This window comes from Trachypithecus francoisi, unplaced genomic scaffold (assembly GCF_009764315.1).
Source record: "Trachypithecus francoisi isolate TF-2019V2 unplaced genomic scaffold, Tfra_2.0 Lachesis_group20, whole genome shotgun sequence".
NCBI lineage: Eukaryota > Metazoa > Chordata > Mammalia > Primates > Cercopithecidae > Trachypithecus > Trachypithecus francoisi.
The window spans coordinates 35,176,779-35,194,229 of record NW_022681466.1 but is presented as its reverse complement, the minus strand read 5'-3'; the positions used below and the strand labels follow the sequence as shown (position 1 = coordinate 35,194,229).

At 39.9% G+C, this 17,451-nt stretch overlaps 1 protein-coding gene across 1 annotated transcript in view; it reads right to left on the bottom strand.

Annotated features, from left to right (window-relative positions):
• The window catches only part of MED13 (mediator complex subunit 13), a 127,377-nt gene that overhangs the window by 39,082 nt on the left and 70,844 nt on the right, over nucleotides 1-17,451 (bottom strand). The window contains exons 10-16 of the mRNA XM_033183742.1: nucleotides 16,031-16,244; nucleotides 13,459-13,540; nucleotides 8,384-8,505; nucleotides 6,049-6,139; nucleotides 5,702-5,916; nucleotides 5,219-5,415; nucleotides 3,210-4,126 (exon numbers count right to left, since the gene is read on the bottom strand). Coding sequence (XP_033039633.1) covers nucleotides 3,210-4,126; nucleotides 5,219-5,415; nucleotides 5,702-5,916; nucleotides 6,049-6,139; nucleotides 8,384-8,505; nucleotides 13,459-13,540; nucleotides 16,031-16,244 — 1,838 coding nt within the window. The remainder of the gene's footprint in view (nucleotides 1-3,209; nucleotides 4,127-5,218; nucleotides 5,416-5,701; nucleotides 5,917-6,048; nucleotides 6,140-8,383; nucleotides 8,506-13,458; nucleotides 13,541-16,030; nucleotides 16,245-17,451) is intronic.

Here is a 17,451-nt window from a genome sequence, read left to right as displayed (position 1 = left end):
CTAGGAACTAGAACATTACCAAAAATGATCTTATTAAATGTTTCTCCCTATCCTATCTCTTGGTCATTTTTCGGTATGTGTGAAATTTCAAGAATTAACCAATATCCTCAATTTTATGTGTATGTAAAATAATACACTTAGTTGTGCTTGTTTCAAAACTTTATCAACGGTAATACATTAAAGAGGTATTTTTAATGGGTATCTGACTATATGTAATCTTCTGGGACTTGTTCCCTCTTCCTCTCCTCAACAGCATCACTAAGATTCATATTTGTTATATATAACTGTATTCATTTTCAGAAGCCATATAACATTCCATCTGTACTATCATTATTACTCAACCCTGCATTACATGCCCATTTTTTTCTTTTTGAGACAGAGTCTCATTCTGTCAAATAGGCTGGAGTGCAGTGGTACAATCATGGTTCACTGATTTCTCCATCTCCTACGTTCAAGCTATACTCCCACCTCAGCCTCCCAAGTAGCTGAGACTACAGGTGCATGCTACCACACCCAGCTAACTTTTGTATTTTTAGTAGATGGGTCTGCCATGTTCACCAGGCTGGTCTTGAACTCCTGGGCTTTTAAATTTAAAAAAAAAATTCCTTTCTATAGGATCACTCCCAATGCACCTTTAATAAAATAATAATAAACCTCTGTTTTAACCCTATTATGCAATTTCTCTGCTATTTACAGCAAAAGTCCCCAGCAAATTGTCTAAGTTTGCTTCTCATCCTGTTCTTTTGTGAACCCATTCTAATCAGGTTGATTGAAACTGCCTATCAAGGTGACCACTAACTTCTATGTGGTCACATCCAATAGCCTGTCTCAGTTTTCACCTTAATGTATCATAGTATTTGATAGAGATGATCACTCTCTTCTAAATATTCCTGGGCTGGGCACGGTGGCTCACGCCTATAATCCCAGCACTTTGGGAGGCTGAGGCAGGTGGATTGCCTGAGCTCAGGAGTTCGAGACCAGTCTGGGCAACACAGTGAAACCTCGTCTCTACTAAAATACAAAAAATTAACTGGGTGTGGTGGCAGGCACCTATAGTCCCAGCTACTTGGGAGGCTGAGGCAGGAGGATTACTTGAACCCGGGAGGTGGAGGTTGCAGTGAGCCGAGATCGTACCACTGCACTCCAGGCTGGTGACAAGAGCGAGACTCTGTCTCAAAACAAACAAACAAAAATTCCCTAATCTTGATTTCTAGGATACCATGCTCTCTTGGTTTTCCTCCAACGTCCTTCTCAATTTTCTTTCCTGGCGCCTCTTCTCCCTCCCCACCTCTAAATATCAGCTCCATCCTTGTACTACTCTATCTACAATTACTCTATAGGTTATTTCATCCAGATCCACAGCTTTTCATGATGATAACTCACACACAAAATTTTTCAATCTCTGGACCCAATCATTCCTCTGAATTTAAACATATTATCTCCAAATGTGTATCTGATTTACTCCCCAGTGTTTCCCTCCTCTGTAGTTAGTACCATCATTCACCCAGTTGCTCAAGCTATTATCGATGCCTCATCTTTTCTTACATGTCTATCGGCAAACCCTGTAGGTACTATTTCCCAAATATACCTAAAACCTATTACTTACATCTCGCTTGCCTCCTATCTTGTCTAAGCTACCATCATCTTTCACCTAAGCTTCTGAAACTGCCTTCCAACTGATTTATCCTGCTTCTATTCTCACTTTCACTACTGCCAACCCCCAAGGCTATTTTCCACACAATAGCAACAGAGAGTCTTGCTCTGTTGCCCAGGCTGGAGTGCAGTGGCATTATCTCAACTCACCACAACCTCTGCCTCCCAGGCTCAAGCAACTCCTCTGCCTCGGCCACCTGAGCAGCTGGGACCACAGGCACGCCCCACCACACTGGCTAATTTTTGTATTTTTAGTAGAGATGGGGTTTCACCATATTGGGCAGGCTGGTCTCGAACTCCTGACCTCATGATCTGCCCACTTCAGTCTCCCAAAGTGCTGGGATAAGAGACGTGAGCCACCGCGCCCCGCCATTTTTTTTTTTTTTTTTAGATGGGAATTTCACTCTTGTTGCCCAGGCTGGAGTGCAATAGCACAATCTTGGCTCACTGCAACTTCCGCCTCCCAGGTTCAAGTACTTCTCCTGCCTCAGCCTCCCAAGTAGCTGGGATTACACGTGCCCGCCACCAAGCCCAGCTAATTTTATATTTTCAGTAAAGATAGGATTTCACTATGTTGGTCAGGCTGGTCTCGAACTCCTGACCTCAGGTGATCCGCCTACCTCAGCCTCCCAAAGTGCTGGGATTACAGGCATGAGCCACTGTGCCAGGCTGAGACATCTCTTAAAAAACAATCAAAATAAAGATCATGTTACTCCCCTTGTCAAAACTGTTCAATAGGTTCCCATCACATTTAGTACAAACCACAAAGGCCTTACATGGTGTATAAGACTCTAAATGATGCTGGTGAATGGCTACCTCTTAAATTTCATCTCCTTCCAGTCTCCCTATCACCCAAAGCATTCCAGCAACATCAGTCACCTTAATGTTCCTCAAATTCGTAAAAGCAAAATACTCCCTCAGGGTGTCTGCGCTGCCTGAAACACTCTTTCCTCATCTAACTACATAGCTCCTATTCTACTTTATGTAGGAGTTTGCCCAAATGCTATCTCCTCAGTATCTTATCTGACCATACATCTAAAATAGTACATACGTGTCTTTTATCTACTCTTTTACTCTGCTTTTTCTCCAAATTACTTCTTACTATTATAAGCTTTTTTGTTTATTTCCTATTTTCTCCACTAAATTATAGATTCAAAAAGGGCAAAGAATATGTGTGCTTTGTTCAACAGTGAACCTAGGCTAACACCTGGCACATATAAGGTGCCCAGTAAATACTTAATGAGCGAAAGAATGTTGAATAAAGCAGACCATTAGCAATGTTATGCTAATATATACAATGTGCCTTTCATATTCCTACATAAGTATATAATTACAGATTTATAATAACCATACTTTTATTGGTGAAATTAAACTAAACTGCTAAGAAATTCACCCTTTAAAATCATCATCCTTAAAAGAGTTTTAAGTCCAACTTTAAATGTCTTTATTTGCTACACGGGTAATTGCCTTTATTACTTTTTCCTAAGAATGAAAAGCAAAGTCATACAACTAAAGTGAAATAAGCAAACAAAAAAGTATTTTATTAGCATACTTACCATTTCTTTTCGACCAGGGGTGTAAGCATGAACTTTTCACAAGTGCTTCATCAACTTTTCCTCCTGACATGTTATCCATGAATTGACGCCCATGCTCTAATGCAAGGTAGCAGTCATTGCAACAGTCACGCTCTTCAACACGTACCCAATTGCTAATTACACCACTTTTAGGAAAAGGATCTTGGTCTGCTGCTCCAAAGGGTGAAAATAAATTAGTGCACTGATCTTGTAGCAATAATATCAAATCATCAGATAATTTTTCAGATTCCTTTAGTCCTCCATTAACATGTTCAGCAGAGGTACCCCTGAGAGCTTCAAAACGTTTTTCTGCTTCTTTGCCACAGTCTGTATTGCGTCCTATGATATCTAGTTCATCTTCAAGAAATAATCCTGAACTGTTTCCAAATTTTCTGTTCATGATAGCACTGAAGCCACAGGTACACCTATACTGTGCTTCCTGCGTTGGATCTGGAATGTAAACTCCAACATCGGCACCCTTGATATTCATGTTGCAGACACAGATGCAACAACTATCAAAGTTACAGTCTTTAAACAAATTCATAACTGATTCTGAAAGGATGAGGTTTACATAAAGACTGTGTGCTTCAGGGATGGAAGGGACAGTTGCAGGTTCAACAGAATTAAGGGGTCTGCATGTAGATGGGGTAGAAGCTGGTGAATACAAGTCTGAATTTTCGTATTTGACTGAACCTTGAGCACTAGCAGGTCCACCAGCTCCACGAGGAGTTCGAGGAGTCCTTGGAGTCCTTGGAGTTGGAAACCGAGGGGTGGATGGAGAAGGAAGGATTCCTGCTCCGCTGTTACTAGGAGGTGCACTGCTAGGAGGCATCCCAAAAGAAGTATGAGTTTGAGGTGTATAAGCAGGGCCATATTCTTGATCCATATTACTTCCATCACTATCATCACCAGGTAAAAGAAAATCAAATATATATATAAAGGAACATATTAGTAACATGAAATACAACTAAAAACGTCCCAAATGTTTTTCAATTACATAGAAAATTATGAAAGGACAAGTATTGCAAGAATTACAAGTACAGTCAATTTTTATTTCTGGTTAACATATCTACTCTAAGTGACTGTTGTGGACTAAGGATCAATCAACAAGTTCAAAAATCATTAATAAGTACTGTATACACTAATGCACACCTAGACATCCATATTTACTATCTATAAATTTTGTTTACTAGAAATACGTATATTTCCTTGATTCTAAGATGCTACTGACTATAAAAGAAAAATGATTTTTAAAAAATGATTTTAGAGATGCTCATGTGTAAAAAGGGAAAAATGGTAATTTTAAGATGCTACCACTTACAAGACATCTCAAATTCAGATTTCTTTCAGCCTTGAGTTGAAACGGACAAAGTCAGAGATGTTAAAATGTGACACGTGTGGAAAATATGGCAAATGTAAAAATGGAAGCAATTTAAAATTGCAGCCCAAAAGAAAAGGTGCTTCTGAATACAAATCCAGCATAATAGTCTTAGGTTTCCTAATAGTTTAACCATACCCAATTAGCCTTTTTTTTCTTCTTTTTTTTTTTTTTTTGAGATGAAGTCTCACTCTGTTGCCCAGGCTGGAGTGCACTGGTGCAATCTCGGCTCCCTGCAACGTGTGCCTCCCTCCAACGTTTGCCTCCTAGGTTCAAGCCATTCTTGTGCCTCAGTCTCCCAAGTAGCTGAGACTACAGGCACACCACCACGCTTGGCTAATTTTTGTATTTTTAGTAGAGACGAGGTTTTCCATGTTGGTCAGGCTGATCTCAAACTCCTGACCTCAAGGGATATGCCTGCCTTGGCCTCCCAAAGTGTTGGAATTACAGGTGTGAGCCACTGCTCCCAGCCAATCACTATAATTGATTAACCAGAAATAATTTTTAGAATTTTCAAAAACCAATTTTCTTTTTCCGGCATACCAAGTAAATCTATGAAAAAAATTAAAGCTGTATAAGCATTCATATACTATTATAACAACATAAATCATACCCCTCTTTGATGAATGGCATTGCAGACCCTGAAGAAAGCAATTCCAATTTTCCAACAGTCCAACTCTGACGGTAAATACACTCTTCTGGCAATTTGATAGGGGGCAGATATTGGCTTGGTAGAGTTTTTAGAGGTGCAAACATGGAACATCCCACTAGAATTTGACAATTTTCAGGCTTATAGACATAAGAAAAATCCTACAATATAAAGATGGTAGGTTTTCAGTATCTTATCTTCTGGGGGGGAAAATAAACAAAAATCTCAAACAGGCTCTGGACCTTTTTTCCCTTCTTTAAACAGAATAAAATGTAAATACAATTCTATTATTTTCTTAAATGCATTCTTAATAGTGACACAACAATTCAGTCCTCAACTTAGCTACAAAACTGCAACCACTATGAAATAATTCCTAACTATAGCAATAAACTAATCCTATAAGAAAATACAGGAAGTGAATTATTTTTCTAGAAAAAACATACTTACTTTAATTTCAGAAGGTTTGGGACTACAGAATCCCTCATCAACCTCAATTTTGAACTGTGCTCCTATACTAGAACTATTTCCTTCTAGAACAGTTCCTCCAGGTGTTGTATCCATACTACCATATTCTTTATTATTCATATTCATTGGGGAAAATCCCATAATATGTTGCTCCAATGATGGTGGTGTAGGATACATTTTATGAAGATCTGCAGTGCCTATATTTAATAAAAACATACATTTTAACATGACTAAAAATAGGTGAATCTGTGTTTAAAACAAAGGGAGTGGGGAGCTTTGTTGAGATTAAGTTTGCAAATTTATCACGAGCACAGATGAGGGAAGCTTACTTATGCAAGATAACGGGTCCAGATTTCCTGTCTTTGATTCCTTGCAGCTGGCTTTATCATCTGATCCATTCGCTGATTTTTTAGATCCAGGCTATTTAAAAAAAGCATATTTATCTAAAATTTTACATCCAATGTGATCTCAAAACAGTAATCATTCAGATATAACTTAACAGTAAAGCCCACTCATTAAAAGTAATATTTTGAATCTGTGATACAGCCAAATACATACTAGTGTTGAAAGATATAATACATTTCTTAGATCATCACTGACTTCATACTCATTTATTTGGTAATATTTATTTGGTAAGCCTCCAAATTAAAAAGAAAAAGTTCCTCCAATGAAAATGACCAATACTTTCAAAATATACAGAAGTAAGGTTAACCTTAACTTAAAACCAAAAATAAGAGGCCGGACGTGGTAGCTTACACCTGTAATACCAGCACTTTGGGAGGTTGAGGCAGGCAGATCAAAAAATTTGAGGCCAGGAGTTCGAGACCAGCCTGGTCAACATGGTGAAACCTCACCTCTACTAAAAATACAAAAAATTAGCCGGGCCTGGTGGGGCATGCCTGTAATTCCAGTTACTCGGGAGGCTGAGGCACAAGAATTACAGGAGGCTGAGGCAGAAGAATTGCTTGAGCCTGGGAGGCAGAGGTTGCAGTGAGCCGGGATTGCACTACTGCACTCCAGCATGGGCAACAGAGCAAGAGTCTGTCTTAAAATAAATAAAAATAAGAAAACTTGCAATAAGAAGTAGTAATTAACATTAGAAATGCTTTTTGGTAAAAGATACTTGCAAAGCATTTGTCTCCTTAAGTTGAACATATTAAAGTTTCGTATATAATTAATCACCCACCTATCAAAATTCTTATACTTTTACCTTGTTTTAATAGTCTCCTTACTCCTGCAAAAATACTGTTAACAGGTAAAACTAAGTACAAACTTCAGAAGATCTAATGACAAAGCAATAGGGTTCTTAAGTTTTCATACATTGAACAAACAAGTTTTACTATCTCCAAGCTCTTACCAATGTTTTCAGAGCTAACATTAGTTCCATGTCTTCTGTTAGACAGTTTGTGATAAATATTAATAAGTAGACCACGTTCTGACTACTACCTTTTTATCTCAGAGGAACCACAGCTGATACAGGAATGGTAGTAGAGAGAACGTATGAATGTGCCAAAGCATTCAAGGATATATTGCCTAGTAAAGGGTACCCTAAAATGTACTACCCTATGGGATATACAGTAAAAGTTTATGTATCTGCAGCATATATATGTATATGTACACACACACATATACACATAAAGACATATATGTTGAGAGAGGACTAAATGCATATTATACAGTAAAAGAAAGACCAAATGAGGCCGGGCGCAGTGGCTCAAGCCTGTAATCCCAGCACTTTGGGAGGCTGAGACGGGCGGATCACGAGGTCAGGAGATCGAGACCATCCTGGCTAACATGGTGAAACCCCCGTCTCTACTAAAAAATACAAAAAACTAGCCGGGCGAGGTGGCGGGCACCTGTAGTCCCAGCTACTCGGGAGGCTGAGGTAGGAGAATGGCATAAACCCAGGAGGCAGAGCTTGCAGTGAGCTGAGATCCGGCCACTGCACTCCAGCCTGGGTGACAGAACGAGACTCCGTCTCAAAAAAAAAAAGACCAAATGTACCACAGAAGTTTCCAAGCTACCTTTATGCAGATGAAAATGAATTCCCTTTTATGATAATGCAGCACCCAACTCATTAATTTGACAGAGACTTGACATTCTAAGGAATCTCATTTTAAGCTTTAATTTCTTTTATATTCACTTTTCTCTGCAAATGGGTGTTAAACATTAAATATTATTTTTTCCTCTTTGTTATATCATGTATCTGTCTTATAATAATAGCTGTGATGCAAAACAAATTCAAAAGAACTGGTATTCCTTAATAAATTGACAAAGTAAATAATGTCAATTATTTATGTGTTCTCTGAATGAGTAAATTCCAGGGTCATTTCTCAAACTACAGAATCAAATAGGAAAATAATTCTGCTTCCTAAAACTGCAAAATAGAACATATGGCAGAGCTCAAATTAAGGTTAATCATGTGTCTTCCTAATGTAAAAACAAAATGAGAAACAAAACCCTCAAAGGTTATAGGTGACATTATGGCAAGACTACTCAAACATGAGATTTAAAAAGAAATCAATGAATGAGATTTTACTATAAAATATTTCCTATTGTTCAGGGCTAAAACATAGTATTGAACTCACAAATCACTTCTAAAAAATAAAAATAAATAAAATCAAGGAAAACAAACTATAATCTGTTCATTAATGAGATACTCACTGTTAGTTCATCTTCATCAGAATTGAAGAGATTATCAAGGTCGGTAAAAGAGACAGCCAGGTCTGAGTCATAAATCAAACTTGTTGATGGAGGACGGGCATGACTAGCAGGGCGAGGAGCATCTACAAAAGTCAATCAGAAAAATAAAATTAAAACTGCTACTACTACACCTGTAATCCCAGCACTTTGGGAGGCCGAGAAGCGTGGATCACGAGGTCAGGAGTTCAGGACCAGCCTGGCCAAGATGGTGAAACCCCCATCTCTACTAAAATACAAAAATTAGCCGAGTGTGGTGGTAGGCACATGTAATCCCAGCTACTCAGGAGGCTGCGGCAGAGAATTGCTTGAACCCGGGAGGGGAAGGTTGCAGTGAGCTGAGATCAAGCCACTGTACTCCAGACTGGGAGACAGAGCGAGACTCCGTCTTTAAAAAAAAACAAAAACAAAAACAAAAAAAAACTGCTACTACTGACCACATAAGTACTATTCTGTTTAAATCAGACATATAACTTTAAGGTCATAAGGGGATTATGCAACAAGAAATTGTACTTTATTGTTTAAAGTCTAGAAAGTGTTTTTATAGAAAAAAAAGTTATAAATAAATGGTTATATCTTTCCCAGGAAGCTCACTATAAGGTCAGGTAATCCATAAAATAGCTAAGTAAGCTAATAATTAATGCATGAAACAAAAATATAAATGCCATTAGAAAAACAGAATTAAATACACACACATATTTGTAATTTTTTTTTTTTTTTTTTGAGACGGGGTCTCGCTCTGTCACCACCAGGCTAGAATGCAGTGGTGCAACCACACCTCACTGCAGCCTTGACCTCTCGGGCTCAAGGAATCCTCCCACCCCAGTAGCTGGGACTACAGCAACGTGACCCTATGCCCAGTTAATTTTTTTTTTTCCTCGAGTTGGGGTTTCGCCATGTTGCCCAGACTGGTCTTGAGCTCCTGGGCTCAAGCAATCCACCTGCCCCTGTTTCCCAAAGTGCTAGGATTACAGGTGTGACCATCTCACTTGGCCTATATTTTTCTATCTTTCTGAAATGTAAAGGAAGAACAGAACAATGATTAAGAGCTGCCTCTTAGGCCAGACAGACTTTAATCTGAAACCCAGCTCCACCACTAACAGTATGACCCTCGACAAATTACTTAATGTCTCTGTCCCTCAACACCAAAAATATAATGTAATAGAATGTCAGTAATATGCTTTGCCCAGTGCTAGGGAATATCCCAGGATAGGTAAGTAGGCCAAATAACCCAATTTGTTTCTGAGTTTTTTTTTTTTTTTTTTAATGTATGTATTGTGAAATGACTAAATCAAGCTACTGAACGTATTCATTACCTCATATACAGGTACTTTTTTTTTTTATGGTGAGAACACTTAAAATCTACTCTGAATTTTCAAATGTAGTATCTATTATTAACTGTAGTAACCACAATTTACAATAGATCTCTTGAACTTATTCCTCCCAACTGAAATTTTGTGTCCTCTGGCTATCTACCATTCTTCCACCCCCCGTCTCTAGTAATCACCACTTTACTTTCTACTTCCATGAATCTAACTTTTTTTTCTTTTTTTTAGACAGTCTCACTCTGTCGCCCATGCTGGAGTGCAATGGCGCGATCTCGGCCCACTGCAACCTCTGTCTCCCGGATTCAAGCGATTCTCCTCCCTCAGCCTCCTGAGTAGCTGGGACTACAGGCATGTGCCACCATACCCGGCTAATTTTTTGTATTTTTAGTAGAGACAGGGTTTCACCGTGTTAGCCAGGATGGTCTCGATCTCCTGACCTCGCGATCCGCCCGTCTCGGCCTCCCAAAGTGCTGGGATTACAGGTTTGAGCCACCGCACCTGGCCGCTGAAAGTATATTTTAAGTATTCTCACCACATACACATACAAAAGGTAAGTATGTAAGGTAATGCATATGTTAAATAGCTTGATTTGCCCATTCCATTTATATATATATACACACATATACACACACACATATATATATATAATAATAATTCCAAGTGTTTGTTCACTGAAGACTTGACAGTACCTTAAAGCTTATAGTTGTGAGGTTATAATAGGAGACTAACAATTCTCCTCATATCAGTCTCCGCTGTTTAAATTATAACTGAAAAAATGATTTAGAATAAGATAAACTATAATTGTGTTGTGACACAGAATATGAGTAAAATGTTTAAAAAAAAGTAAATATATATATTTTGGCATACTATGTATATATACACACACACACACACCCCGCCCCAAAACATCATGTTGTATACCATAAATATATGCAATTTTTACTTGTCAATTTAAAAAAATTACTTTAAAAGTTAAATGGGTTTTGTAAATGATTTACTATACTATGTCTCTCTATTCCATTCACAAGGAGTTTAAGTCAGACACATTCAAAGTGGAGTCTTCACCACTGTATTCCCAACACCCAAACAGTACCAACATGTAACAGGTGTCAATTAAATATTTGTTAATTAGTGGCCTCAGAACAGCTCTCTTGTGTGTGTGGGAAGAAAATGACAACACAATTCCAGTAAAGTTTAATTTAGAAATTGTGGTTTTAGATCTGAAGGACTGTAGGCAATGACCTTATCTCCTCATTTAACAGGTAAAAACTTTAAAACATTTTACTCATATTTATTCTATGTCACAACACAATCATAGTGGAGCTTATTCTAAATCATTTTTCAATTTTTATTTATTTATTGAGACAGAGTCTCGCTCTGTCACCCAGGCTGCAGTGCAGTGGCACAAGCTCCGCTCACTGCAACCTCTGCCTCTTGGGTTCAAACGATTCTCCTGCCTAATCCTCCCAGTAGCTGGGATTACAGGCACCCGGCACCACACGTGACTTATATTTGTGTTTTTTTTTTTAATTTTTATTTTTTGAGACGGAGTCTCGCTCTATTGCCCAGACTGGAGTGCAGTGGCCGGATCTCAGCTCACTGCAAGCTCCGCCTCCTGGGTTCCCGCCATTCTCCTGCCTCAGCCTCCCGAGTAGCTGGGACTACAGGCGCCCGCCACCTCGCCCTGCTAGTTTTTTGTATTTTTTTAGTAGAGACGGGGTTTCACCGTGTTAGCCAGGATGGTCTCGATCTCCTGACCTGGTGATTCGCCCGTCTCGGCCTCCCAAAGTGCTGGGATTACAGGCTTGAGCCACTGCGCCCGGCCTATTTTTGTGTTTTTAGTAGAGACGGGGTTTCACCACGTTGGCCAGGCTGATCTCGAACTCCTGACCTCAGGTGATCCACCTGTCTCGGCCTTACAGGTGTAAGCCATTGCACCCAGCCCATCTTGGCTCACCACAACCTCCACCTCCTGGGTTCATGAGATTCTCCTGCCTCAGCCTCCCAAGTAGCTGGAACTACAGGCATGCATCACCATGCCGGCTAATTTTGTTTGTTTGTTTGTTGTTTTTTTTTTTTTTTTTTTTTTTTTGAGGCGGAGTCTCGCTCTGATGCCCGGACTGGAGTGCAGTGGCGGATCTCAGCTCACTGCAAGCTCCGCCTCCCGGGTTTACGCCATTCTCTTGCCTCAGCCTCCGAGTAGCTGGGACTACAGGCGCCCGCCATCTCGCCGGCTAGTTTTTTGTATTTTTTTTTTTTAGAGACGGGGTTTCACCGTGTTAGCCAGGATGGTCTCGATCTCCTGACTCGTGATCCGCCCGTCTCGGCCTCCCAAAGTGCTGGGATTACAGGCTTGAGCCACCGCGCCCGGCCAATTTTTGTTTGTTTGTTGGAGACAGAGTCTCCCTCTCTTGACAGGCTGGAGTGCAGTGACATGATCTCAGCGCACTGCAACCTCTGCCTCCCAGGTTTGAGCATTCTCCTGCCTCAGCCTCCCAAGTAGCTGGGACTACAGACATGTGCCTCCATGCCCAGCTAATTTTTGTATTTTTTTAGTAAAGACGGGGTTTCACCATGTTGGCCAGGATGGTCTCGATTTCTTGACCTCATGATCTGCCCACCACGGCCTCCTAAAGTGCTGAGATTATAGGCGTGAGCCACTGCACCCTGCCTAACTTTTGTTTTTTTTTTTTTTTTTTTTTTTGAGGTGGAGTCTCACTCTGTCGCCCGGACTGGAGTGCAGTGGCCGGATCTCAGCTCACTGCAAGCTCCGCCTCCCGGGTTTACGCCATTCTCCTGCCTCAGCCTCCCGAGTAGCTGGGACTACAGGCGCCCGCCACCTCGCCCGGCTAGTTTTTTGTATTTTTAGTAGAGATGGGGTTTCACCGTGTTAGCCAGGATGGTCTCGATCTCCTGACCTCGTGATCCGCCCGTCTCGGCCTCCCAAAGTGCTGGGATTACAGGCTTGAGCCACCGCGCCCGGCCACTTTTGTTATTTTTTAGTAGGGATGGTGTTTCACTATGTTGGACAGGCTGGTCTCAAACTCCTGACCTCAAGTGATCCACCCACCTTGGCCTCCCAAAGTGCTGGGATTACGGGCATAAGCCACCATGCCCGGATCCATTTTTCAATAGTTTAAACAATGGAGACAGGTATGAAGAGAACTGATAGTCTTCTAATTGTAACCCCCATAGCTATAGGCTTGAAAGCACTGTCTTCAGAGAGCAAACACTTGGAGTTATGATGATGAAACACTCTACTGTCAACCAACTGGACATCTGTATCTTTCTCCTATTTTTTTCAAGTGTGTTTTTCCTGGATAGTATAACTATAGCCTTGGCATAGTATAACAATGGCCTTTCTCAATCACTTTCCAGTCAATATGTGCCTTCATTCTTTTACTTCCTTTCACATAATTCCCAGTAGAAGGGTGTGAGAAATCTATTACATAAAACTGAGTTTTTAATGGAAAACTATTTTTATATGTAAAAACAGGAAAGAGGTTGCAACAATTCAAAACGCAAATTCTATCACCTGAACTTGCTTCTTCCAATAAAAGATAACCAATAAATCCATCATTTAAGAAAGATTCCTTTCTACGAAACATAATGAATTATACAAAAAGGAATATTAGAAGTCCAACAATATCAGATCAGTCTGTAGTAACAATCCTGGAAAGCAATATTTTGATTAGGAAATAAAGGTTTTACCTTGCTTGATAGAGGGACTAAATAATGACATAGCATCTTCTTCATGTGATAACACTGTTACACTAGATGTCCCATCTTCTACCTGCAAACAAATATTGCATGTTAGGCTGAAATATATAATTTACCAACAATAAAATCTACCAATTATTGAGGAGCTATGTGTCAGGCATCCAGCTAAGTGTTTAACATAATCACTGATTCTTATAGTTAACAAGTAAGTAGTATGCTTATTATTATTTTTTTTGAGATGGATTCTCACTCTATCACCAGGCTGGAGTACAGTGGCGTGATCTCGGCTCACTGTAACCTCTGCCTCCTAGGTTCAAGCGACTCTCCTGCCTTAGCTTCCTGAGCAGCTAGGACTACAGACACATGCCACCACGCCCAGCTAATTTTTGTATTTTTAGTAGAGACGAGGTTTCACCACGCTGGCCAGGATGGTCTCGATCTCTTGACTCTGTGATCCGCCCACCTCAGCCTCCCAAAGTGCTGGGATTATAGGTGTAAGTCACCACGCCTGGCCTGTAGTATGTTTATTTTATAGATAAAAAAGTAAAGACTCTAATGTGCCCCAGAAAATATGGCTGGTAAGTAGTGAGAGCTGAAATTTTATCCTAAATCTGTCAAATTCCAAAGTCCATGTTCTTTTTTTTTTTTGAGACAGAGTCTCACTCTGGTGCCGAGGCTGGAGTGCAGTGGCATAATCTTGGCTTGCTGCAATCTACCCCTCCTGGGTTGAAGAGATTCTCCCGCCTCAGCCTCCAAAGTAGCTGGGATTACAGGCATTTGCACCACCACACCTGGCTAATTTTTGTATTTTTAGTAGATATGGGGTTTCACCACGTTGGCCAGGCTGATCTCGTCCTCCTGACCTCAGGTGATCCGCCCACCTCGGCCTCCGAAAGTGCTGGGATTACAGGCATGAAACACCACTGTGCCCGGCCAGTTCATGTTCTTTCTATTACACCTGCAGCCTTCCCAGCTACCACTACTCTCATACTTCCAAAAAGACAAAATTTCGAGTATCTGGCATATAGTAGGGCTAAGTAAAACTATATGAAACTAATTCTTTGTATTAAACGTATTACTGGGGGCTGGGCACGGTGGCTCATGCCTGTAATCCCAATGCTTTGGGAGGCCGAAGCGGGCAGATCACTTGAGGTCAGGAATTGAAGACCAGGCTGATGAACATGGAGAAACCCCATCTCTACTAAAAATACACAAAATTAGCCGGGTGTGGTGATGCACAGCCTGTAATCTCAGCTACTAGGGAGGCTGAGGCAGGAGAATCACCTGAACCAGGGAGCCGAAGGTTGCAGTGAGTGGAGATCACACCATTGCACTCCAGCCTGGGCAACAAGAGTAAAACTCCGTCTCAAAAAAAAAAAAAAAAAAAAAAACCCACACGTATTATTGGACCCTTTTCATAACTTTACAGATTTCAGTTTTCTTTTTTTTTTTTGAGATGGAGTATTGCTCTGTCACCAGGCGAAAGCCCAGTGGCATGATCTCGGCTCACTGCAACCTCTGCCCCCTGAGTTCAAGCGAATTCTCCTGCCTCAGCCTCCCAAGTAGCTGGGATTACAGGTGCCTGCCATCGCACTCAGCTAATTTTTGTATTTTTAGTAGAGACAGGGTTTCACCATCTTGGCCAGGCTGCTCTCGAACTCCAGACCTAGTGATCCACCCACCTCAGCCTCCCAAAGTGCTGGATTACAAGCATGGGCCACTGTCCTGGCCAATTTTCATATTTTGTATTTAAGACATAATTCTTGTTTAGCAAAGTTATCTTAATCTTAACAAATTCTCATATATACTATATACTTGCACTTCATTTTTACTTTTAGGTGCACTGTAAGTTCCTGAATCACGTATTCAAAATTAGCACATTATTTTTTAAACTCAGTGATGTATATTCTATTTTATTTTTGAAAACTGGTAATTCATTTACAACATATTTTAAAACCACTGTCAAAATACCCTACCTAAATGTCCTGATTTCGATGACGACAAAATTTAATACATCCTTTATCCAACCCAGAAACTTTTAAACAACAAAATATGTTCATTATCGGAGATCAGCTATAATTGGTACCATGTGCTTGATTTACCCATTCAAAAAAATACATTTTTCTTTTTTTTCTTTTTGAGACGGGAGTCTCGCTCTCTCGCCCAGGCTGGAGTGCAGTGGCCTGATCTCGGCTCACTGCAACCTCTGCCTCCTGGGTTCAAATGATTCTCCTGCCTCAGCCTCCTGAATAGCTGGGATTACAGGCGCACACCACCATACTCACCTACTTTTTGTATTTTTATTAGAGACAGGGTTTCACTATGTTGGCCAGGCTGGTCTCGAACTCCTGTACTCACGTGATCCGCCTGCCTCAGCCTCCCAAAGTGCTGGGATTACAGGCATGAGCCACCGCACCCGGCCAAAAATACGTTTTTCTAAATAAATGATTACTCTTTCTATTCTAAGACAAAAGAACTGAAATAATTGTGGTACTAAGAGTGTTACTATATGCAGTGCTACAAAATCAACAGTGACCTTTTGGTGTACTGTGATTCCTCTTACCTTGTGTTTTTTTCCAGCTTCTCTCTCACTATTTTGTCTATCTTTTTTATCAGGAAAAAGAAATTCCTCATCTCCTTCAACAAATGCATATGGATCAATTTTAGGTTCTTGTTCTGCATCAGATGCTATTGCTGAAAGATACTGGTTTTTAATTTGATATTGCTGCACTAATTCATCAGAAATTTTTAAAGGTTTCTTACATTGCACCATTAACCTGCATAAAAAAAATTAAAAAAATTAATTATTCACATAAGCATTAAAAATTTCCAAAATGACATAAGTATCATAAGGTTTTTAGAACTACTTAAAAATTATCTAACCTGCAATCCCTTATTTCACAAATGAGGAGGCATGAAAATATTAAATAATTTATTGAAGTCTAAAATTGAGCCATAGAGAAATGGGGCCAAAATCCAAGTTTCCTAACTACATGATCTTTCCACCAAAATACGTTGTCTTTAGGTAATTCACGGTTCTTAACTCGTCAAGCACACTATTTTGTCCAAATCCATTCCCTGAAAGGGGCTCTTAAATCTAAACTGCTCCAGGACAGTAACTCAAAGTGGGGACTTTATAAAAGTGAGGTAAGATACTTTTAAACAATGTATACAAGGAAAGTGATTATGTATTTTTTTTCACTGCCATGAGTACTTTAAGTTTTAAATATTTGAAGGACTGATTTGTGTTTCATGAAAATAGCATTATTACTATTAATTGTGGCAAGATGTTTCACAATAGAAAGTGAAGTTTCAGTGCAAGTATCTGAGTTCTTTTCTAATCACATTGGCACATGAATTTTTAAGCTATTAGTCTTCTGCTTCAACACAGCGACTGAAAAACTGCTTCTCTTTATTCTCCTAAAATAACCAATAAAATGACAGGAGATGACAGAATAAAAGAGAAGACAACAATGAAGTTGGAAAGATGAGCTAGTGGAAACTGAGAGACCACAGAAAGCTGAAATCTAAGGATAAAAGAGGGACACCACAACAAGAAGCAAGCTGATCTATACCAAAGAACCCTGGAAAGTATCAGGACTTTTTTCTCTCTGAAGACCCAACTGCTCGGTGAGTGTGAACACAGAAGCATTAGCTTCTGGTTTGCATAAGACACGTTTAGACTCTCAAATTCCTATTCTCTTGGGTATACAAAGCTAAGGTTCTCAACCTGTCATAAGAGTAGCTAGCAGCCAAGCTTGTAGTCAGATCATATCCAGAATCTTGCAATGACTATTTCACTCTGAGAAAAAAACCAAAGTCTTTATATCATCCTATGAAAACTTCCCATAATCTTGTTCTTCTCCTCTCTAACTTCATCTTTTACTATTCTAGTCCTCTCTTATACTGCTTCCAAGGCCTTCCTTTATGTTCCTCAATGGGTTCCAGACCCATTCCTGGCTATTTCTTTTATTGGGAACATTC